This window comes from Cygnus olor, chromosome 6 (assembly GCF_009769625.2).
Source record: "Cygnus olor isolate bCygOlo1 chromosome 6, bCygOlo1.pri.v2, whole genome shotgun sequence".
Classification (NCBI taxonomy): domain Eukaryota; kingdom Metazoa; phylum Chordata; class Aves; order Anseriformes; family Anatidae; genus Cygnus; species Cygnus olor.
In genome coordinates this window covers 5978620-6002813 of record NC_049174.1, presented here as the reverse complement: position 1 = coordinate 6002813, position 24194 = coordinate 5978620, and the positions used below count along the sequence as shown (strand labels likewise).

Sequence of the window (24194 nt, the reverse complement as noted above, 5' to 3'; positions counted from 1 at the left end):
AGTCAGTGTCATTCCTGTCTGTAATCTGTTGCCAGCACTATCAAGGTCCAGGAACTATCATTTCTGACTGTCAGCTTTTGCGCAGCTGTCCCTCATCAAAATTCATAGCGCTAGCGAAAGCCTCCTCTTCCAAGGTAGTACTCTCCTCCAAATCAATACAAATAGTCTAACAGGCAGGGAAGCAGTAGCCTATATTCTCGTATTTCCATTCCCTGCTCATCCTTGACATCAGACTTTCCTCAGCTCCTGATGCCAGCAAGCCATGGCAATTTATTCTCGCGTCTGACCCAGCCCAGAGAACTCGCCAGCTGAGGGCAGCCTCCAGATCCTCGCGGTCAATGTTGCTCTGAGCACCGGAGGGCTGCGGGTGACGCAGGAACGGGGCCTGCAGCGCAGTTCTCCTCCTTCAGCAGCAGCTGTGGTGGGACTGGGGAGTGTGCAATGCAAGGGGCTGAAGCCTTGGAAAGGACCAACCTGAAGCAAATCGACAGAGGTGTTTGGAGAGGTGATTTGGTATCCTTTCCCACCACATTGGAATAAAATACGGGTCCCATTTGATAGTTTTAGGTCATAACATGAAGAAAATACTGTTTCATATTTCTTGATTGCTTCAAGTACAATGCAAACTTTTATAAAAATAAGCACTGCTACTATTTCATTTGCAATTCCTTGATGCAAATATATTTCTGTTGCAGATAGATACCTTACAGTCCACAATTACTAGTTAATGCTTTTTGCCCGTGTTTAGATCACGGTAATCAGGTTGTCTCACCAGTTAGGTTGGTTAACAGCCATTGCCTCTCCTGCAGCAACTTAGGAACATCCTTGTGTTCCTCTGTATTATGCAGAGAATCAACTACCTACCAGTTTTTAAAGTGGCATCCCATTCTTCCGTGCAGTGCGTGCTGTCTTTATAATTACCCAATTTCCTGCATGTAGTTCAACAAATCAAATGAAATTTAGTAATTGAATAGAAACCTCTCCTGCCAGCAAAATATTGCTCAGCAGCAAGTGATGTAGGTGATAAAGGAGTTGTATAAAAATGTTGGCTGAGTGCTCTATGGTGATTTAAAAGAATGTGTATGTTAAGAGTTAATACAAAAAACAGTAGGAAACAAAATAGAGAACCTTAATATAGTACTGTATGGCACCACAGTGTATCTGGTTATCGTGTTGTCTTGTCAGAGAGGAGATGATAGTTGGAAAGGCCTTGGAGGCTGAAAAAAGGACCGGGACAAGTAATGAGTGACCTGGGTATGAGGAATGACTGAATACACATGCCTGGGAGACTGTGTGGTAGGGGTGTATGTAATTATGAAAGGCCCAGACAGAGAAAGTAAAACATGTAAGTTTGTGACCTCTTCCAGTAAGAGAACAAATGAAACTTCAATTCAGCTTCAAAACAGAGAAGAGAGTGGTCCTTAGTAAAGGGTCGCTTTGCCTTGGTTGTACACAGTAAAATTTTACACGGGTTCAAAACGTTGACCTGATCCAGCACAGCCATTCGTATGTTCCTAACATCAAATACTTCTGGGTTTTAAACACTTCAATCTTGTCACATAAAAATCCCATATTTTCCCTTCCTGTGTCCATGATCAAATTCCACTAATACTTTCCCTCTACTTATTTATCATCTATTTTAGATGATGCGATGATAATCTTTATATTGCCTCTGTAACGGTAATATAATATTGAAATATAAAATTAACCCTCCCCACCAAAGAACTCCGGCTGAAGGATTGTAGTAGTAGAAACCCCAAGGTACCGATGAGATTTTCTTACTTTGCAGTCCAGTTGCTCACAGGGTTCCCATGTCTCTGTTCCATTGGGATGTGCTGGGCATGCCAAGTACAATTGCAGAGTAGATCCCATTCAGGTTAGTTCTGTTACGTAATAATTATATTGTTTCCAAAAAGGTGCTTTATGTCAAGAGGAACACCAACTGCATTACATAATTTTATTTAGGTTACTGCCTTATGTTAGTATGTCTTGTGAAATTTTGCTTGAGGGTTATTCAGTGTGTTGGGATCTCTTTATACAAGAAAGGTTATTGTTTATTTCACCGTTCTTGCCTTAGAATCCATCACATTTGCTGTTCTCCTACACAATTATCATATGTAATATTTCAGAGTTCTGATAATCCCCCAAATCTACAATTTCCTCCTCCTTTTTTGTTCTAACAAAGCAAAATATGATGGGATTCCTTTGTAGACTATGAGAATTATTTTTAAGCTATTTCAAGGGAGTTTATGCACTTAGAGCTTGATGTGCTGTCTCCACTACTTTCTTAAACATAAGCTTCTTAGTAATAATTGAAGTGGTTAAAAACCTATAGTTCCTTACTCATTATTACCAAGAACTAATTATAGAGTTTCCAGGATAGGTTTCAATACAGCATAAGTGTATTTCAAAGTGTAAATATATTTATATGTCTTCAAATAATATGCTCTTCTTTTTCTTTTTTTTTTTTTTTATTTTTAATAAAACATTTTATGCAACATCAGTCTAAAAATGTCCTAGAAATGCGTGAGTTCCTCTTGTGTCAGCCGGTATTCAAAACCCAGTCCTGAAGTGATTTTTGCAATTCTTTTAATGGGCAAAATTGAATGAGGGAGTAGCTCTGTTGGGATCTGAATCTTGCTAACAGTCTGATCATGCTGAATTATATTTAAGTACAATGTTAAATATGCATCTTTGGTTATTTATATTTTTGTAAACAATATTTGCTGCCGTTGGGATTTTGGGGTCAATTCTCTCTCAGATTTGTCAAGAGCAGGTGGTATTTCAGTCAAGTTAAACGTGTTTAATATGTAACTGGTGCTCAACTAATTTGAGATGACGGACCGTTTCCATGCTCTTTCTGAACAGGCCATGTTGTCATCGACAAATTCAGGAAATTAATAAATATTGCTTGTATATAATTCGCTGATAAATAATAAGCAAGGTTGTTTTTAATGCTTTTGCTTATGTATGGTAAATGGAGATGTGGGTCTTTCCTTCTAATGCTGGATGACAAACAGCAAAGCTATGGAAGATATTCATTACATCTCAGCTATGAAAGCATTCATCATGTTTTCATTTTTTACCTGTGTTCAAGAGGGACACAGCAGAGTTTCTTTTAATTTTGTTTTCACTTTAAGAAGCACACTTCATTGTGAAAGCCTCATAACTAAATTATTGGAGTTTGTGTCTCTGTGATTATTCTGCTGAGGCATATTACCTACCAGATCATCTGGGCACTGAATTTTTGGTGGAAATTAACTGGAAAATAACCTTCAAATGATAAATATTTGTATTTGGAAAGGACCTGAGGAAATCCATCTGTAGCCTAACGTCTGACAGAGCCCCTAAGGGGAGCTGGCAACTGTATAGCAAATTGAAGTGTGCAAATCCTGAGCCTCTCAGCAGATACAGTAAATATGTGCAGTGTAACACAGCAAATACGTGAAGGCTTTTAGTTATGGAGGTGTGTAAATGTTTACAAATATGATTAACTGCAGAGCACAAAATCCATTCGCAGCATCAAAGGAAAATACTAAAATTCCTTTTTCCCACCCCCCTCCAGGATTATGCTGAAAAGAAAAACACGATAGCAAAAGCCCTGGAAGATCTTAAAGCCAACTTCTACTGTGAACTCTGTGACAAGCAGTACTATAAACATCAGGAGTTTGACAATCACATTAACTCATATGATCATGCTCACAAACAGGTAAGAGGAATCTGCTCACTACTTAAACTTAATTCCAGCAGGTATGTTGACGTTTTTGGTTTCCATGTCCTACAGGTTGGCTTGAAAATAACAGTTGTCAAATTTCAGATTCTGGGAAGCAAAAATAGGCAGTTTTCTTAGAAACAAGTCATAACATGAAGATTTTACAGCCAAAAATTCTGAGCTGTAAGGAATGGGGAATGCTCTAAGGGAAATGTGAACAGTTATGTGGTAAAAAGGTACAAGGAATGATGAAAATGTAAATGTAGAATTCACTTGTCATCAATTTAATTTTGCATATCATTAAATGCTGTGGTGTATTTAAGAGATTTCAGGGAAGCATTTGTGTCACAACAGGTGTGGGTAGGAAGCTTGACATAGTCTTTGGTAAACTTTCTTTTCACAACTGCATGTGTATGAAATGGGCCATAATTTTACTTAAATGCACTGCATATAGAAAACCAAGGTAGTGAAAAGTTTCTGGCTCAGTTCACAATAAGATAAGTGTAAGCTTTTAAACATTGGTATTTACAGTTTTACCGCCACGTTTTATCACCGCACCTCCAAGTTCCGTATCCTGCTTTTATATCATAACAGTGAGAGAGGCAATGCAACTGTCTTATAAGGCAATGGCATACCAGTGCAACCTCACGGTCTCCAGAGTGGTCAAAACTGTATTATTCAGAGGAAAATGCAATGCATTGACTTCACCAAAAAGATACATAATGATCTAACCACACAGAAACTTTCTACCTAGTCCAATTAGCTGGTAGTTATCCTTTATCTTTGTTTTATCTGGTGAAATCATAGGGTCCTTGATCAGGATTGATTGCTTTTCATTCTAATTGAATCTCCTTTTGTCCTGTAGTTCCCTTCAGGCTGAGGGCAGATGCTATCAGCTTTAGATTTTGTGAGTTTTCGATTTAGTGTTGTGAACTATGGAGCTGTAGACCTTATCAACAATAGCAGTGTATGACAACCTGGAGAGAAAGCAAGCTGTATTAGATGAGAAACTAGCAGGTAGCTTCCTTGCATCCTATAGATACTTATTGTGAGTTGTAAATTATTGTAGTTGAAATACAGCTGGAACTGGTTCTTCAGGCACTGTCACACAGCACCACCTCACTGATGGAGGGCAAGGGAATAAAGTGATGGACAGAATTTTCCCCACTTGAACTTTCTTAGAAATGTTTAAAGTGCTCTGAAGCACTTTCAAATAATGAGAACCTGAAGGCTGCAGTAATTGCTCCTCTCTCTATTCAGTATTGATGAAAAATGGATTTTGAAAGCAAGGTCAGGCATTAGACTTGTTTTCAGTGGTTCACACAGCTACTTCTCCTTTTTAATCGCTTTAGACAGGAGATGCTGGGCACCACACCAGCATTTGGAGTGCAGCAGATCCTGCCTCTACACCTTTTGGGTAGGGGCCTCAGTGTCTGTGTTTGTATGTGTCTTTGTGGATGTAGCTGATGAAACCCAAGAAGCCATCCTCTTCCTACACAAGACAACCATGACTCTAACCTCCTTGGTGGGAAATCAGACAAAAGTTTCCAGTTCTCCAGTAGAACAAGTTGTATGGATGCTTGTTTCGATAAAGTGAAAATGTTCTGTAATACTACTGGAAAATAAGACCATCGATTCCTGAGATTAAAATGTTAAGTCAGATTTAATTCTTCTGGAGCATTTTCCATGGCAGTTTCTACAGGTGTTATAAAAACAAACCATTCCTCTTTCCATATTTCGGTGAAAGAGGGGGTAGGCAGCAAATGCTGCTGTGCAGGCTCCCTCAGATTTACTGATTTTTCATGTCTTTTTTTTGTGAGCAACCTAATTTTTCTAATTTTGCTAGAGCCATTTGCAGATGCTAATGTTGAATGCTTTGTTCTTTGGTGTGAAACTTCCTACCTCAGTGGCAGTTTAGTGGAGGGGAATGAACAAATGACCTGTCTGTGGATTTTGCTTCATATTTTTCTCCAACTTTCTCCATTCAATCACACCTTTCTGCTAATAATGGGCAGGTAAGGGGAAGCACTTGTAGAAAGTTTCCCATGATCCCAGAACAGTTGTAAGCATATGCAGCCAGTTTGGTTTCACTGGTCCCAGCACCCGACAGTGTCTTTCCAATGATCAACCAGATGAAAAACTTCTGTCCAAACCTGAGTTCATCCCAGCTGTACTGAAAAGCCTTATTTAATCCTAACTGAGCATTCTGTTATCACACAGTCTTAAGCCATGGGATGCTTTCTCAGAGAAAATCTTCGTTCCAGCTTCTGTACCTCAGTGTTACTGTACATATTCTATTTTTTCCATCAATTCAAAGATTGCTAGCACAGTAAATTTCCAGGCTTAAAATACAAGATTTTATAATTATGTGATTTCCCCCTCTTTGGATGAGGGGCCCTGTACTGTCAAGGGTTGGTTGTGTTTTGATTTATTGTCTCATCTAGCTTCTGAAACCCTGCTTTCAGATTGTATGTAGTCCAGAAAGAAAGAATAGGGCAAAACTAATTTTATTTCCCAGGACCTGAAGGAGTTCAGACCAAGGTATCAGGGTCTCCACCTGCCTCTATTAGTGCTTTCTTGTTCTTAGTTTAGACAATATGGTTTGGAGAGTAATATCTGTAGCCTTTAAGAATCCTGGAAAAGTAACTTGCAAGGTAAGGTCAGTGGTAATGGAGACAAATGAACTCTTTTATTTGCTTTGAAAACCTAGACATAAAAAAGAAGGAAAACAAAACTGAGTGCAGGTATCTTTAAAACTAAGTGTTCTGAGCCCAATTCAGACAGAAATGTAACTAAGGCTGAACCTGTATGATTCCTTAATGAGAGAATTACTGTTTGATGATGACGGTCTAAAATCATGGACTGCAGCTTTTGAGACCCGCTTTTGAGACTCAAAAATCTGTGTGATTATGCAGAGTTTCTGAAGTATTTGGAAGCATACAAAGAGCTCTCTGAAGTGCTGTGTTCATGCAGGGTAGGGGAAAAAATCCTGCCTGTGTTACTAGAAATGCTGTAATTTTGATAAATGTGGCAGAGCATCAAGTCTAAAGCTGTGAATGACCGTCTCGTAGCCTTTCAGAGGCAGAGAGTTGTTTTGTCTTCTCAGTGAAGAAGGCTGTATCGCACAGCTGGGTCTTCTGCATCAGTCATTCCTCAAGAGACTTGTTGCTGTGAGAATGAAATGGTTTTATTCTTGAATTTGAAAGTCTTCCTCTCCATCCCAGACCTTCTGATTAATCACCCAATATCACAGCAGCGCACCTGATCTTGTTGTTCTTTCCTTTACCAGGACGGCTTTTCTAAATATCAGAATAGCTGTGGTGAAAAATGAAAGTAAGAGCCCTAATGTATTTGCATCCAGATATGCAAACACAATCAATTAAGTAAATTGTAAGTAGAAAACTTTCCCCACAAAATCAGAGGTCATTTTGCAAATGCTGTCTCCCTTGATGAAAATAATCTCCCTGCTCTAAAAATGTATTTAAAATTGTATGGAGGTACTAAAGCACAAATTATAGAGGAAGACTAAATTAGTAGATGTCCTTTTCCCTATTCCAGCCACAGTTTTCTCCTGTCTACGTTTTTCTCCTCTCTCTACATGTTTTTCTTCTTTGTGCATTTTAAGAGGTTAATACCAAATAGGTCAGCAAATACTGATCTGTAGCCCATCAGAAATCTGACCTTTGATCATCTTGGTGTCTTTGAATAAACATTTCAATGAATATAGGTGAAGAAAAAGAAAATCTTAAGTGGAAGGATGTGATAAGGCATGAAAATAATGATAATACAGTAATTTTTCTAAACGTATACCTCCTACAGGAAGGATGAAGGATGGAAACGTGTAAGGTGTAAAGCAAGAGCTGTATAGCAGGTAGCACACATGCAGATTCCAGTATTGTCAGCAAAGATAACTGGATGATGCCAGTTTTCTGACTGCAATTTAAAAAACAAAGCCACAAATCCTTGCAGTTATCATTACAGTCATCATTACATCATTACAAAAATAAAATTAAATAAAAAGGAAATGTATATATCCCATCCCTTCTGCTTGCCACTGTACATTTTGTCTTTTGCCAGTTGCTATTCACAAAATGTCCGTGTTTTGTTAGTAAACATCTGAAAAAGTTTTTAAGTGCCTTTCTTTAAGCAGCATTTTAATTTTGTGATCCTCAGGGTTTGTTATATCTGTCAGGGAAGCCTATGCAATTCGTGTAGCCCTCTTCAGTGCTATGGAAACCTCATGGATGGCCAGATAGGAAATCCCTGACAAAAGATGCTTAAAAGAAGGACTTAGTTCCCAGGATGCACTCATGGTACCTCAGGAAATCTGGGTGATTGTCAGTGGAAGCTGTGTTCTGTTGAAACTTGATCTTAACACGCCTCACTGCTCTTTATTCTCTGTAACTTCAAAACAACAGAAATGCATGACAGAAGTAGGGATTTTCTGCCCCTTAGTTGTTCTGCATATGCATCATTTTATGTTGGGTTAGGAAGAACAGAATTTAAATAGATGAGAACAAGGATTGTAGTAGCTCAGTCCCACAGCTGCAGAAGTGAAAGACGTGCACTATTTACCAGGAGCCAGCAGTATTTTGTGTTGCATTTCCCGGGCAGCTTTTTGCAAGTTGAGTCCTGCTACAGCTATTTGAATCACTAAGCCAACACGTGGTATGCCATCTTGGAAGTGTAGAAACAACAATTCTCAAAAATGTGTCATCTTCTAGAGCAATACAATTAAAAAAAAAAAAAAAGGTTTATGCTAGTTCAGAGCAAAACCTTAAGAACTTCAAAAAAGTTCCACAAGAGTTGCTTCATAAGCAAAACAAGCATGATGTGTGTATGTGACACGTGACATAACTCAATGCTGCTGGCAACAGCGTTGTGTTTTCCTGGACCATAGTGCACACTGAGCTGGCCAGAAAGGGATGTTTAAGATGACAGAGTGGACAAGAAGGCTGTGGTGAGCAATTACAGCCATCACAACCCCCGAGAGTGATGAAATAAATTCCTTCTTCAAGCACCATCGAGGCTAGGCATGGATGAGAAGAATGCCCATATGGTTATATTGGTGTCAAAACCACTGGGTCCTTTGGGGCTGAGGGGGCAAAGCTCCCCTGCTGCAGGGCTGGTGGGACAGACAGCAACAATGTGCTTGTGGTGATGGCTGCTGCGTGCCCTCATGAGTAAAATGTAATCCTGTGCATGTGGTTGGGTGTAGCTTATAGAAAGCAGGGGTGGGAAGCACTCAGAGCATTATCTTTTCCTTTCCCTGCAAGGGAAAATACCTTTTTGCAGTACATGTCAATGTGCTTTCTCTGCTTTGCACTTGATGACCTATCACTCTCGATATCAGAGTCAGGATTCTTGCAGCCAAACTTTCAGGAATGGAGAAATTTTCTATTCCTTCCCTTACTCCAGCTTGTTTCTCAGAAGAAAGCAATATTTCTGTGTGCCCTTATGGGCAAACTTAGCTTCTGAAAGTGAAGCAGTAGGATCCACATAATTTTGTTTGAATACTGTTGTCCCTGTCACCGAATGTAATTTTGCCTCTTCCTATATTTAATTTTTTCCCTTAGGAGAATATGCTCATCTTTTCATCCTTTTTAAATATTAAGGGAACACCACCAAACGTTCCAGCCGCATGTGTTCCTTTGGATATATATATATATATTTGTAGCCCACATACAACCACGAAACAACCCCTCCTCTGCCAAAACAGAAACAGAACGGAGGATCTCTGCTCCATTGAAATATAAAGAATGTATCCAGAGCATAATGCCAGAGAGGAATTTCCAGGTGGGAGTCTCTTTACAGATGATGGGCTAACAGGAGTGCTTCTTCTGGTATTAACCCTGCCTCCTTCAGTCGGCTGCCGTGCTGTAAAGGCACCTGAAGCTCTGCCTCTGGCATCCAAGTGCCTGGGGCAATGCAGCAGCTGGATGCTGACAGGGAGGGCAGAGTATAATTGAAAATCAAACAGTTCATTTCTGGTTTTTATTTGTGAATATTTGAACGTATTCAGGGACAAACTTCCTACACTCTTTGATGAATGAAAGAAAAGCTGATTTATTTTCCTTCCAGTTTTTATTTTGGCTGTAAATTTTAATTCCAGAAATTGGCTTCTTGATGGGTATCAGTGTTAGAGTAATTAGGCACTCTTTAGTTCCAAACTTGTACTGCCACTTTAGATTAGGGCATCCTGAGTAAGATATTAATACCACAGAATTCAGTTTTGTTGCTAACTAGCATTCTGTTTCTTCATTACCAAAGAAAACATGTAACTACATTCCTGTTTTGGCAATTATAACTGGAAAGATACTGCATAACTTTTTCTTTTCTTTTGAGTTTAGGAAATTCTTTTCTGTAATAATATTTGATTATCTAATTGACTTATTTTTCCTGAAGAGGTGTTTTTAGAAGAAACATAATTACTGTAGAAAAGCATATACCTTGTCTGGTCCCATGGATAGTCTGCAAACAGAATATTAATGCCATATGCTGGTACTTCTGGCTCCACAAGGAGCCCATTCTTTAATACAGGAGTAGCCTTAATCAAATGCAACCCCTTCTGAGCTTAGAAACTTGGTATTTACGTGCTTTTTTTTTTTTCTCCTTCATTTTTCCTGTCTTGGATTACTGCATCCTTCTCTTCTTTATCCTTTTCAATATTGCGGTCAGTCTCATAACCTGTTAAATCACTGACAGTACATTTCCATGCAAAATTAGTACAAATTTTATTCAGCAACACATTGCACTAGAGTCATCCCCAGTTGTGTCTGCGTTAGCATGTCACTCAGATAACTATTGAATATCCTGATAGGCCCTGCTGAACATGCTTCAGTTTCCATGATAAGGTGCCTTTTGAATGTTTTGTTTGTTCGTTTGCTTTTTTTTTTTTATTTTTAATAATCATAAACTGAAAACTATGCACTGTGAACATAGGTTGTTAAAAAGAAACCACAGCCCCAACCCAAAGAGTGAGGAATAAAGAAACACGATTTACTTAGTATATCCTGCACATTTATCTCCCCAGCATGCATTTCTGCTGTTGTGTGGTTCACTGCTTTTTTTTTTTTTAAATTGTACTAAAAATTTTCAGTTGATCTTTATCTTTCTAAATAAATTCATGAAAATTTATGTGTGTAAATTAGCTGAACTTAAGGCTAATTTTAAACTAAGCTTTACTGTATCAGTATAACTTTCTGCTGTTTGGCCAAAGCTTTTGCAAAAGAAAATACTTATTTCTGTTCAACACTGAGATAAGAATTGAGATAATAATTAGGATTCGAAAATGGGAAATAATAAAGTGTTCCCATACGTGATTCCTGAAGGATCCTCTATATTGTAGTACATATTTTGGCATAAGGTGTTTTGATGGGGAGAAATGATTAAAAGCTTGAGTTACACAGTCTTTGAGATCAAATGAGTGTTTACCTATCACATGCTTTGTTGCTAGCCTATAGATCAGCTAAACAATTATCTGGAAGAAAAATATTCTATTTTTTTGTCGTTATTCACGCTTTAACAGAATCAATCTCCCAAAGTTAATTCAAGCATTATTATGGCTCAAAGTTCAAACCAATCAACTGAATATATTTTCTGTAATTTTCACAAATTCCAAAGGCAGTTCGATTGCTGTCCTGAAAGTAATTGAGTAGAATATAGATTAAGTGTAGGCAACAAATAACATGAAAAGAGTTTTTTTTACTCCATGCTTTTCAGCTGCTAGCGATCACATAGGAAAATGTTATTCGCAATGAAGTTTTAAGCTTTCTTAAATGAAAGGCAAACATACATTGCTAGTAATGTATTAAGTTCTGACCTCTCAAGGTGACTCATTTTTGTGAAATTAACATGATTTAATTTGCTGAAACAACTAAGTGGTGCATGCGAATGGCTCCATGCCTGATGCTGCAGAAGCCACCTTATGGTTTCCTACTTATTGCCCCATCCCCCCAAAAATGTTTCCAGATTTTTTTTCCCTTAGGACCTCTGCTAGAATTATTTTTTATGCCCTGCAGCACATGCGTGCTGTTTTACACGTGGGAGTTCATTGGGAAAAATTGAGCAACCTTTTCAGTGCAAGCCACAGTAAATCTTAAGGTAATTATTGCATTCTTTGCTGATCCATGCAAAATCAATACTTCATTCATTTCAGAAAGAGCTTGTTCTTTTTTAAGTCATGGTTCTGACCCACTGGTGGAACATAACATTGCAAGCAGCGTTGCATTTTGGGAGGAGGTGTGACTAGACAAGCAATATATATAGAAGAGATGCTTGATTTAACCTCAGGTAATGAATCCTGCTCAGTCTGCAGGCTGCGTGCAGTAGGACATTGGGACCTCTACAGGGACAGTGTTTAACTGAAGGTAAATCTAAGGAAAAGTTGTAGGCCTTGATCACAGACAACCATTCATGTAGTTTCTTTAGGCAGTCTAATGCTATTCTAGAAATTATAATTACAGTAATTATTAATATTTTAATTATGGATCAGTAACAGCTTATAGAGAATATCTTCAGTTTCCAAAACTGCTTTAGTCACAATCAACAAAACCTAAAATTAGGTACTTAGATTATTTTTTTCTAATTTTTTTTAAATGTGCAGGCAATGCTGTCTTGGAACAATTCCACTGCAGAGCCTTTTACATGTGTTTGTTGTTGGCTTCTTGGTTTTGAGCTTCAGTGGTTAGTTGATTTTGCTTTAACTTTTTTATTTTTTAATTAACACTACAACTTTCACTGTCCCGTAAGGATCTGAGTGACGCATTAAGTTGAACTTTCCCCACCGTCATGCAACAAATGAAAGAATTAAAATAAGGGCTCCATGGGCACCAAAAAGTATAGATTAAGCAAACAGGAATGCTGTTGATTTTGAACTTCATCGGCAGACAAACCACAGCCCTATTTTAAGAAGATTTCAAGAGTTGGTTGAAAGGACAATCAGAAGTGTGCCCTTCCTGTCAGTCCTGTTTCTATTCTGAGTTCTGCCTAGCCTTTTCCTTCATTTCAAGGATATTATATGCTGTTATTTGAGTAATATCCCCTAGTTTCTCACTATGCTTTCATCGATGGTTGTTCATGACAAGCATCCTTGTGACAAACCTCAATTATTCTGTAAAGAACCTTTCATTTTCTTCCAAAGTCTCCATATGTGGCAGAAGAGTTGTGGTTCAACATTGAGTGACTGAAAGTGTTGATGTCCTGGGTGAATGGTTTTTATTTATTTCTTTTTAACACATTCAGTGTGCAAAAGACAGTATAAATACAGCCAGTCTTTGTGACTGTCTCTTGCTTGTAGGCATCCTTCTCTTTCCTTGAAGGAGGAACAGCATGTTGCATCTTTTCTTAAATTAGAACTGACTGAAACCCAAGGCACACCATAATATAAATAATAAATAATATTAATTCAAGCTCATTCATGATTAATGCTGCTACTTTTAAATGCACAGCTTCTCTGGTACAGCTCGCTGCTGTCAACTTTATATGCTAATGCTACCAAGAGTTCATGCAAAAAGTTAGCTCTGAACATGTAACCCATATTCCCTTTTCTGTCACTGAAAGTGAAGGAAATGACAAAAATCTATTAAATGAAAAAACTCACCTTCTTTAATGATTATTTTGTGTGTGAGTGTGAACTACTTTTTTTTTTTTTTTTTTTTTTTGTATATTTTTTGTATGGCTTTTAAATGCTTGCTTGCACTGGCAACTGCATGTTTATATTTGGTACAGACAGGATCTCATAATGTTATATCACCTGTTAACTACACAGAGATTGTCTGTCTACAAATTCTTTGTCGTGAAAGAGAGGAAACCAAGCCTGAGACTCTAAACAAGAACATGGAAGAGATGGATTGCAACAGTCCCAGTTGTTAACATTATTACAGACTCTGTTAGGGTCAGCTCTTGCCTTCACCATCTCTGTGCATGTTCTTCCTTTGCTATTCTTGGTGTCCCTCCCCTGGCCAGCCAGACACCGGCTGCAGAGAGCGTTGTAAGAGCAGGGCACTTTTTAAAGTATACTTAAGGTTCTCAATAGTCTCTGTCTCATAGACAAAAGGTGCTGTATGAGACAGGGCTGCTGCTAGGTATGATAAAGAAAGGGAGGGTGTATTTGTATGAAAATGGATTCACGCAAATAGAACAAACTAGAAAATGTAAATGAAGCATTAAAATGATGTTTATCAAACTCATCCTTAGCTCTTTTTGTTCTCTTCTGCTAAGCAAGCATTAAAGTAACACGAATGGTTCTCTTTTTTGTCTGTTTTAGAAGATGTAGGCTGCTGCCACCTCTCCCTCCACCTTGTCTCTCTGCAGTGCCACTTCTCTGCCCCAGCAGGAGACTTTTCTTCTCTGCCAATCTCAAGGCTCATTTCTTGCTTAATGAATCTTTCTTTTTTCCTTTATTTGGACGCGAGGATGACACAGGCAACCAATGTAGATCACTTCATTTTCTTCCCTCATTCCTACGCATAGTTAACATGACTTGCATTTCTAAGGAATACTGCAATTAGTGTGTTTTCCTGACACCAGCCTACTTTGTAAGGTTGGTAAAAAGGTATTCATTTTATAATGCCAAATATATTACAAGTATCATTTAGTTTATATTGGTGGAGTCTAACTGTGAGCGTTATAAACTCACTCCTAAGCTGCTTAGCCCACAAAGGCTATAACACTTTTGGTGAGTACTTTGTTCTTGCTTTGCACTGTGAAAGCTCTAGTCTGAGTTACTCCTTGGGGGCCGACACTGCTGACATGTTCAAGTTCAGATGGCCAGACCCAACATGACCGAGTTCAACTCAGAGCTGGAAGAGCAAAGAAAGTTTCTGGGATGCCCACAAAATCACTGGGAGATTAACAACTAAAACAGTACTCTACGGGGATTATTTACAAGGAGGTTTTTCTGTTCAGATGCTTAGAAGTAGGTCAGGACTGAAGCAGATGTCCATCTACCCCATGCCAACATTCCTGCAAGGCATATGCTATTCCCAAGGCTGTTTTAGGATTTATTTGTTTTTAATGTAATCAAAAATACTTCCTCACAGTGAGGAGGAGTGGCTGGGTGCCCAAGCAGAGCTCTCATAACTGAAAAATAGAATTTGCAGTGGTGACAGCTGGGCAGCCTTAAAATGGTAGGTGAGAAAAACTTCATTTTTGATGATAAGGTGGGGGGTAATTTTACTTAAATAATGGTGGATAACATCTTAAATAATAGATAGTCTTTTCCAAATTACTCTGTGGGTAGCAGATTTTCTTTTCAAACACTGCTCTAGTATTTTGCTTTGGATCTGCACACCTGTCTGACTGTGAACAAAGGGATGATAAAATAGCTAATGACTCATTTTTCTGACTTGATTAACAGGAAGATCAACAAGGCAAAAATCATGTCAAATCATTTTCCTTCAGCAATTGTGAGGAGAAAAGATTGTGTATTGAAAAGTGTGGGGTTGGGAAGCTTTTTCTTCCGTCCGTAAGGATTCAAGATAAATCCAAGGTTTATGTCTCCTTTGAGCAGAGTTTCACTACCTGCTCATCATGCAGTGTGGATTCACCTCTGCGCAGGGGCTTCCTCTATGGGTATGCATGGAGAGGTTTGAATCCTTTGCAAATCCCTTGAGTTGCCATCTGAATGGAGATACTTGATCTGTGGCATGCTGTTGTATCTCTTCTAGGTCTACCGTTTGCTCTGGATGAAGCAAATGTGGTTGTTAATTTGATTCTGTGGAAACAGGTTTGGTTCTGTGGAAACAGGTTTGTGAGCTTGCTTAACTCTTGGGCCGAGCCTTCCACAAACAAGATCATGGCTCTGTGTGAGGTTGGAGTTGAACAGGGGCTGGGGAGGGCCAGGGCAGCCCACAAGCTCAGTGAGTGGTGTGGTGTCCTGCCTGCCCTTGCACTCACGGGAGGAAGAGCTCGTGTCCTGCGGGAAGTGGTGGTGGGAGTGCAGAAGTCTGCTTCGCTCTCTGCAGTGGTGGTTGCTCTGAGTTGGGTGCCTTTCACTCCCCGAGTAGGTTTTGTGTGTTGCTGGAGGATATAAAGTGGTATGGCATGCCCTACAGAGCACTTCACTTCAAATACTCATTTGTCTGGGTGTGCTTTGTGGGGGGAAAAATACAGTGTTGATAATAAAAATCTGTGAGCACAGATGACTTCTGCCAAGTAAACTGCCTGGTACACTGCTAAGGGAAATATTTTCTTGGGCATTTGTAACTACTGTCATTGACAATAATATTGCTTGGAATATAAAATAATGGTGGTGTGTTGCTTACCATGACAGAAACTGTGAAAGGTTTTGGCCTTTAGTAGGTTTTAATGGGTGCTCTAGAAATAACTACAGAACTGACACTTCCATTTATTAACTTGTAATTGTCCAAAACAAATCATGCTTTTTTCCCCCCACAGTAGACTGAAGCCTAGTGTATGCTAATTGTCCTGGCTCTTCACCTGTCTTGACACCTTGACAGCTCTTGTCAGCTTTTAAAAGTTATTCTCTTATGAAAACTGTACCTCTGTTGGGTTATTTTCCCATAATGGCCTTGCCACTCATTTTTTCTTTTTTCCCTTTTTCTTTTTTTTAAATTCTTACATCAAGGTTTACACTTAGCGCTGTCCCCTGACAGGAGTGTGTTCTCTAATGGCCAGTGGTAAGTCAGCTCTCCCTCGTCCAGAGATGATGCAAAAATTAAATCCAGTGTTTCAGTTTGCAAGTGTATGCCTGGGGCTCTTGCTTTACTACGGCTCAGGTATTTGCTATTCATTAAAGAAATGAGGTTGTACAGTAAACTGATTTATTAGCTATACCACCCAGTGCTCTCATCTCATCAAATCTCACACTGTGCAGGTTAGAGCATCTCATAATTATAAGAAAAACTAGGACCGCTAATTAACATTTATGTGCTATAGGATGTGATGCTACCTCAGCGGGTGGCACTTTCTCCTTTGAGTCAGTACTGGAGCAATATAATTGTGTTGCTGGAGTTGCTGCCTTCAAGATATAAAACCGAGACCTTGACCACTGCGATAATTGAAGTTCCAAGGCTGCTTACTTAGGAGCAAGGATAGTATCTCTGGTAGAGCCCTGGCCAAAATCCAGGCAGGTAATTAGATTCTGTTACGAGTCCCCCCTGTAGCTTCAGCTGATTATAGTGCCTACTTCCCTTCCCATCCTCGCCGTTAGGTGTAATTGGTGTGCACTGTCGAGCAGCTGCCATGGTCCGAGTCAGTGGTGGTTGTATTTCATTGATGAATGAAGTGATACAGGTGTACTCCTCAAATCCAGCACCTGAAAATTAAATCAAAAGACATTCTTACACTGTAGAATTCATTGATATAGGAAAGATAAGTTTGGGATAAGCAAAAATACTACATTTTTTACTATAGTTTTCGCCTTCTGACTTGGAAAATGGTGAAGCTTCAATAGCATGGGGAGCACACAGTAACTGGGAGAGACCTCTAAACTGTTTCTTTCCAGGTCATTGACTCTAAAGTATAATGACCTCTGTTAAGATGGTGTAATTAATTGTTTCACTATGTTCAGAATCCCCAAGAGTGAAAGGCAGAACTGTCAAAATTTGTAATAAGAAATTGAGTCGTATTTTCATGTTCCAGTTGGACTGAGCCTGGTAATCTAAGTACTAACTCTTGACTTCCCCGGGGATTAGAAAGAACAGTTCTTAGTAAAAATGTCACCTCATGTTCTCCCATTACCTTTATAATTAAGAGTGAGAAAACAGAAGACAATTCCATCGTAAACCCACTTCAGAGAGCCATTGCAAAAGAAAAGGAAGGATCAAATCATTTAACTGTGAAAAGACATATGAGGTAACGTGACTTAGTCTTTCATAAATTTTACACTAGATTGGCCATTTATTTGCTGCTGGTGGATGGAGAGATGGTGGAGATTTTCTGCCTCACCCCAAGACAGTTTTTCCCTAACCAGTCACTTTTAAGAATTAATAATTTCTCATCAGTATTCATTATAAGAAAACCTCAATAGATTTTCACACTGTGTAAGTCTTTTGTTTGGAGTGGAAGGTGTAGGTTGGGAGGAATTCAACAGAGGTCTTGTCAGCAGCCAAAGCAGCATTGGAAGACTTCACAGTTCAAATACATAAAACTGAGGAACCACTGGAATCAAATGGTATTTACTCATTAGTTCTGGAAGACCTTGTGGATGGTGTAGCTAAATTATTGATGGTGATATCTAACATAATACTTAAAACTTCTCTTTGGTGCTTGAAGTCTTGATGATAGGCAGTTACTGGAAGCTATAATAAGGTCTACACTTAGTGTACACCTAGACTCCTTTGGGGAAGAATCATCAAGTAAAGGGAAATCTTGCTTTCCAAGCATTTAAAAACTTTAGAAAGTATTAATAAGCATAAATAAGTGTGATTGCTCTTGTACAACCTATTTGAATTTCCAAATGTCTTTTGATAGAGAGACAAAAATCTTTTTAAGGAACTGAGCTGCCATGGAAAAAGGGAAGGTCTTGGGATGTCTATCTACCTGCTAAAGGACAGGAAAGAGAGGATACTAGCACTACAGACTCGCACTCTGAGGAGTACAGTTCTGCTTAACATGTAAGAAAGAGGCTCACTTAGGAGCCTGGCTAGCTGCTATTTTTCCTATAAGACCTATGGCCATTAAATGAAATTAATGCAACCAGCTTCAAAACAGAGAAAAAGAGGTGGCTCCATATGCAGTGCATAAAAGCATACAAAGGAAACCCTTGTCAAAGTATACAGTAAGAACTAAAAAGTGAGTGGTTTGAGGGGAAGCGTGGACAAGGAATTGAAGAGTTTTGCTGGTGATTACTGAAATTGGAAAAAGCTCAGGAAATATCTGGAGCTAGACATAGTTGGGACTGGGAGAGTGTAAGAGGAAAGGATTCATATATCCTTCTGTATTCCTTCTAAAGGCCACTCTTTTGAGTTGGAAGAAATTAATTATGTAAAAGGCAGTAATTGCATTTTCTGTGGCAACAATTGCTAGAAGAGGTGGGAAGTATGAGTGGGAGCAGAGCGGACCAGAAGAACATGAGCCTGTTAAACGCTGATGTGTCGAGGGCTGGAGTTCTCCAGAATGACAGAAGAAAAGGCAATACTTTCACTGGTACTAAACATAAATCAGGTACAGATTGCAGGTGTGTTGCATATAGGACACTAGCTGGTGGCTTGAGGGTCAGGAGGAATTTCAAACAGAATGACTTATTCCTTGTGATACTGCCACAGGCAGAAGGGAAGGTTTGCATTATCAAAGTGACATGTACTCTTTGTAGGCACATGAGATTTGTTCTGCAACAGCTGTTCAAAAGGAAAGCAAGCCTGAGTTGTGCTAATGTATCTTCTTGTTTAGCAATGTCAGTCCTATATTTTTTAGGAATTTAGTGTCCAGTTCCAAGGCTGTGAGATTACACAGCACAACAAAGCTGGACGGGCTCCTGGCTCAGCCTTACCTCCAGCATCCCATCTTTCTATGCCATCACTTCAGTGGCTTGCAGAGCTGTTTCTTCTGGAGATGTGATTACCAGTGTCACTGTTGAAGTCCTGCACAGGCGTCCCAAAGAACAGATCGCCTCCAAACTGCAGCGGCTGTCTGCACAGAGCAGTTGGCAATTCAACACTTAGTTAAACTAAGGGTGTAAAGCTGTGCATAATCTTACCAGAAGTATTTATTGCATTTTGAAAAATACTAATCAGCTTTCATTGGCGAGAAGTACTGGGGACTTAGACTCCTTAAATGCATGTGGATTTGATGAATAGACCCACCTTTTGCTTGTAGCTTATACAGCTGTGTATACATGATGTATTGGTGAGGGCTTTGAATTACTGGCAGAAAGTCATTCACAAAAGCCAAGAATCCAAACTTCAGTGCTCAGTGATTTTGTTCTTAGACTTCACCAAACTTTACCCATTGCACCAAAAGTGCATCAGAACTTGAAGTTTTAACACTACAAAATATTAATATTTTAATTCAAGAGATACTAATGGTGCAAAATCACTTAAATGGCCCTTATATTTTGTATCTAGTTTCCATTTTTCCATGCAATTATTTGTACAAGTTTTGGACAGCTATCAGTATAAAAGATTATTTTCTTCCATGAAGATGGTCATTTGCACTTTTCTCACCTAGGATTTGATTATCCTTCTTAATTTGTAGGTTAAAAAAGTGCTAAAATCCTAGCAACGAGATGTTAATTCAAGGCATAGCCGCATTCAATTTGTCCCCTGTAAAGTGCTACATGCAAATAAGATTTGATGAGAATGGAAAGCACTGTTACAACCAACTTATTAAAATGAAACTGAATTTTTCATAGCCTTTCTAAGTCTTTTTGTGACTTATGTAGTTGCGTCCTACGCAAACAAGCAAGAAATAGTTTTGGGGATGACAATTTGATGAACTGTTTCAAGACTTTAATAAAGGATGAGTCACTTTGCTGCTATTAGGAGAATTTCAACAATAAATCCTAGAGATGTGCAGAAGGAAGAAAGTATCACTTGTGTAAATTTCTGCTCTTCTAACCTTCTCTAAACATCTTCTGTGGCATTTCAGCAAAAAAAAAAAAAGGAGAGGATGTGGCAGGGAGAAGCAAGCATTTTACAGATCTTTTCCTGTCCCAACCCAGAGGGCACAACAGCTTACTGCTAAGAAATCTTGGAGTGGTAACATGAGGACCTTAAGACAGAAATAATGTTTTAAGACCAGCCTATTTAAGGGATATTGTGAAGACTGAGGTCAGGTATCTGAAGTATTTAGTTTTCCATGGGAGATACCTTGAGCAGAAAGAAGCCAGATTTCTGCTGGAATAGAAGGAAATGTCATGATTTGCTTCTCTGTTTCGAATAGAGAAGGTTGTTTTTTGTTTTGTTTTGTTTTTTGTCCTCTTCTCCTTCAGAAAAGAAATATGTAAAGAAATTTGACACCAAATTTGTGGAAATGTTTTCCTATGTTCTTCATTAAAAATGCCCTTAGAAAAAAACAGAAAAAATATGACAATTCACCACTAGGCAAGAGGTGCCAAATTAAATATCACCGAAGATACTTGTTTTGACTCCTGAGTGTAAGACTGCTGCAGAAATAGTCTGCAGAGTGCTGTGGTAATGCTTGTGTAGAGCTTGAGCATGGTAAGAGGTTTGTTTGCAGAGCTGGGAGAGTTCTCAGAATAAGATTATTTTTTCTGATCTATTAAGAAGAACGGACGGTTTTCATAGCTATCACTGACAGTTCTTTGTTGAAAAGTACTTTTGCTTGCTTGTGTGTTGTTTCTTTTTGTCTACTGGGGGGAAAGAGTGCAAAGCACTTTTTTTTTTTTTTTTACCCCCCTACACATCGTAATGTTGACCTTGAAATGATAAAGCTTCTGCTCATTTTCCATTTTCTGTGGCAGCGTTTTATCCAGAAATACCTTCACACTGAGTTTAGACATTTTAAATCTGTCTTCTGCAGAGATATACAGAAGGTCCACCTGGTTAATTGCACCTGTTTTTTCATGTCAGACAGATAACTTCCTTTGTGCTTCTTTTTCTTCTTTTCTTCAAAGCCTGAACATGTAGCGGTGCAGATTTCATAGTTGAGTGCTGTAGATGCTGCTTTGTGTTTTATTCCTAGCATGATGCTCAACTGTTAATAAGAACCTGTGTAGTAAGAGTGGATGTATTTCTATCCTGACTGTGGTTAGAGGAATGAAAAGGTTAATAAAAAAAAAAAAGGTATCACCAGGTTTCTCTAGAAATTGCCTTCTGCCTTTAAGAATGGGGACTGAGATTTGGGTACATTTCGAGCTGCGCTTCATTAGCTAATTATTGTTTTTATTAATTTCCTAGTGCTTCTTAATCAAGAGCAAATTATCTCCTGGAAGGTTGATATCCGATTTAGGCGAGGAAACATTGCCCTGAATTGCTTCTGGATACAGTAACCCAGCAAGCTTGACCTGCTGTGCTGGCTCTCAGTCCTGCCCCTTGTTCATCCTTGCTGATAGCAGCCAGTCCTCGAGGGGGGGACCCCAACCAAACACCTTCTGCCGGTACGTGGGGGGAAAAAACGCATCCTCCGTGCAAAGCCAAGGGTTTGTTGTTAGTTTAGCTCAAGTATTAGCCTAATGAAGGAATTATTATTAGGCCAATTGCAATGATATTGGCACTTACAGTCCAAATTATCCAATTAGAACAGCTCATTGCCGGTAATGACACAGATACACAAAAACTTTGCAGTGTTACAGTCCTTCTCCGGTGCTCCTGAAGTAGAAAGGGAAGCATCATTACATGCTGTCAGCATCATGAGTTCTTCATGTGGGGGTATGATGATGACATTGGGGGTTTCTTCCTCCTTTTAGCCAGGAAGAGGGCGAAGTGAATGGCTTGTGTATCCACGCTCTGAGTTTTGTCTGGGGATCATTTTTATGTGTTTACAAACAGAGATATTTGTTTATTTGCTCTGTCTTCAGTGGCTCATAATTCTATATTAGTCAGCTTTGATATATAGAGAGATTGTTTCACATATGTTGGATACTTTGTCACTCTCTTTTTATCCCTAAACCCAGTTTTACCCATATTCTGAAGCTGCGTTCCTTTAGCAAGCTGTAGTTGAACACTGGCAAGTTGTTTATAGCCCTGGGACTCTGGTGTCATCCTGTGCTTGCACTTTCAAGGCCTCTGCTATGATCTTGTGCTTGTACTTTTGGGGCCCTCTATTATAGTGCTGTTTTCCTTCAGCAGCCTCTAGGCTGTAATTTACTGATAACTTTGGTAATACTTAAGCATGAGGTAGTGACAGATACATCCTTGCTCTGCAGTTATTAATATTTCACTCTGCAAAAGCAGTGATGCACTAGAAGACACACATAAATACAGATGTGTGCTCTCGTAACCAGGCGGTGCTCTCGTAACCACTTGCTACCAATATCTACTATTTACAGCCACGTCACTGGTATGTTATCAAAGTTATGTTACAACACATTTCATTTAGATGGTTGAAAAGGAAAGCATAAGCTAAATTACATTAGATGCAGTCTTTGTGTCTAATATTTTTTCTTTAATCTTGCATTTCTCTTAGAGGAATCTGAATGAATGGTATTAACAGTTGTCTTAAGGGTAACTTAAATTTGGTCGGTACCAGTTACCTGTGGCTGTGAGACGTGTCAAATTTGCAAAGACCTGTTCTCCTCTGTTTTCATTGCTCAAATTTATATGTTCTTTGAAGAAGCTTGTCATGGTCTTGGGGTAATTTCTGGCAAGGACCACATCCTGCTGATGAGAAGCAATTTGTGCACAGAGGCTTTGTGTGGCTCAGTGATCCAATACAAAACCAGTATAAGAAAGTTATTGTGTTTTAGCTCTGACAGGGAGAATTAAAATAAAGAGCTCACTTTGAGGGAATTCACGTATCTACTTCAGCCCATCACTGTTATTAGGGTATCCTTCAAGGATTAGAGGAACTATCTTTTAAAGGACCTGGCTGTAAATATGACTTCCTCATTTTCAGTCATTGTGCACATGTAAAGACTGGAAAGATTTAAGAAGTGGTAGGCTCACTTCAGTCTCAGTGGCAATCTTTCCTAAAATGTCACTGACCATTTTGACCAAAGAGGCTGAAAGCAGAAAATATAATCTCAACATTTCTGCTTGCAATTTTAATGTACTTTTAGAAAGGGTTTTGTGTAAGGAAGGAGAAAGAATCAGAACAGCAGCATGAGCCTACAAGAGACAGAGAGCTTCAGTGCTGGACATGCAGTGAATCATTTTGTCCAAGGTACAAAGGCGGTTAATAACAGTAGCCACTGATAGGCATTGGAGGACACTGGAGTGAAGAATTCTTGGGTGAAGTTTCAACTCAGAACTGCCAAGTAAGTTATTCATGCGATAGACAGCAAAAGGATCTCCAAAATGAGCGAAAGACAGCTTTAAAGGCTGAGCCATCAACACCTTTGCATTGCATGGAGCCATCCGTTTTGTAGCTTTATCGTCACTGCCTAGAAAGTGATTTTAAAGGGAAATCCAATATTTCCTTTCCAAAGAGGTAGAGGTGACCTTTCTCTAAAGGGAGTTCTGTGCAAGAAAGCCATGGCTCCTGTGAAATGATTTTTAGAACATGAATGGTGTTCAAAGGGGAGAGATTTCCAAAAGCTTAAAGCTTTACAGATGGAGTTTAAATGGGATGTTGTAGAGCTCCTATTTTTATGTGTGGGAAGCTGTAAATGGCCAGAGAACAGAGCAGTCCTCAACATTTAGTACGTTTTGTACCAGTGTCTGCCTGAAAATATCAGGAGGCAGTGCCTTGCTGAATCAATATTTGGGCTGCAGCAGAACTGTCAAGCCTGAAGATATTAATATATGCTCAGAAAGATTAGCGTGGATACTTACGTTACCCTGCTGGAGTGAAAGGAAGGTGGGGGATAGTGGTGTGGGGCTAGAAAGTGACACATGCTGTATGAAGCGACCTGTGCGGTGCAGGATGTCACTCCAGCTGTCATGCAGAAGAAGCAAAG

General features: G+C 39.1%; 1 protein-coding gene across 2 annotated transcripts in view; it reads left to right on the top strand.

Annotated features, from left to right (window-relative positions):
* The window catches only part of ZNF804A (zinc finger protein 804A), a 147557-nt gene that overhangs the window by 107331 nt on the left and 16032 nt on the right, over window positions 1-24194 (top strand). For both annotated transcript variants that reach the window (XR_005821081.1, XM_040561602.1), the window contains exon 2: window positions 3566-3709. Coding sequence is in view for 1 of the 2 variants with exons in the window: in XM_040561602.1 (XP_040417536.1) it covers window positions 3566-3709 (144 nt within the window). In the remaining variant the exon portion in view is untranslated. The remainder of the gene's footprint in view (window positions 1-3565; window positions 3710-24194) is intronic.